The sequence below is a fragment of the Aureococcus anophagefferens genome (genome assembly GCF_000186865.1).
Source record: "Aureococcus anophagefferens unplaced genomic scaffold AURANscaffold_929, whole genome shotgun sequence".
In the NCBI taxonomy this organism is placed as follows: Eukaryota; class Pelagophyceae; order Pelagomonadales; family Pelagomonadaceae; genus Aureococcus; species Aureococcus anophagefferens.
The window spans coordinates 2,876-3,868 of record NW_008706162.1 but is presented as its reverse complement, the minus strand read 5'-3'; the positions used below and the strand labels follow the sequence as shown (position 1 = coordinate 3,868).

The 993-nt window shown below is 84.2% G+C and overlaps 1 protein-coding gene across 1 annotated transcript in view; it reads left to right on the top strand.

The window, feature by feature from the left end:
- AURANDRAFT_69106 (hypothetical protein) overlaps positions 1–993 on the top strand; it is a gene marked incomplete at both ends in the record, with an annotated part of 3,815 nt that continues 2,822 nt past the window's right edge. The window contains one exon of the mRNA XM_009044855.1: positions 1–832. Within this exon, the coding sequence (XP_009043103.1) occupies positions 1–832 (832 nt within the window). The remainder of the gene's footprint in view (positions 833–993) is intronic.

Here is a 993-nt window from a genome sequence, read left to right as displayed (position 1 = left end):
GCTCCTCCGCGCGCTCGCCGACGCCGCCGGCGCGGACCTGTGGGAGCTCCAGCTCCAGCCCGGCACGGACGTCGGCGACCTCCTCGGCGGCTACGAGCAGGTCGACGGCGCCCGGCGCCGGCGCCGCGTCGACGCGCGGCGCCGCGACGGGAGCGGCGCCGGCGTCGTCGACGCGGCGCTCGCGCGCCTCGCCGTGAGCGAGCGGCGGCCGCGCGACGAGCCGCCGCGCTTCGAGTGGGTCGACGGGCCCGTGGTCCAGGCCGCGGCCAAGGGCGCCTGGCTCGTCCTCGACGACGCGAACCTCTGCCCGCCGTCCGTGCTCGACCGGCTCAACGCGCTCCTCGAGCCCGGCGGCGCGCTCGCGCTCGCCGAGGGCGGCGCCGTCGGCGGCGAGCACCGCGTCGTCGCGCCGGCGCCGGGCTTCCGCGTCTTCCTCACCGTGGACCCGTCCTTCGGCGGCGACGTGAGCCGGGCCATGCGGAACCGCTGCGCGCAGGTCGTCGTCGGCGGCGCGCCGCCCGGCGGGTTCCGCGCGGCCGGCTTCGCGGCCGCGGACGCCGCGGCGGCGGCGCTGTCGCGGTCCGCGGCGCCGCGCCTCGCCTGGGCCGACGCGCTCGCCGGCCGCGCGGAGCCGCGGCCGTCCGTCGCGGCCGCCGCGGCGTCGGGCGCGTGGCGCGCGTGGCCGCCGCTCGCGGACGAGGCGTCCGCGCTCGGCGCGGACCTCGCGGCCTTCTGCGACCCGGCGCGCGTCGAGAGCGCGGCGCTCGCGGCCGCCGCGGCGCGCGCGGACGCGGCGAAGCGCGCCGACGGCGACTCGTTCCTCGACCGCGCGGTCCGCGGCGCGGTCGCGGCGCTCGACGCGCGCGGCGCGGCCGCGGACGCGGCCGCGGCGCCCCACGAGCGCGCGCTGCGGGCGCCCGAGCGCGCCGCGGGCCTCGCGGACCTCGCGGCCGGCGCCGGGGCCTCCGCGGCCGCGGCGCGCGCGCGCGCGCG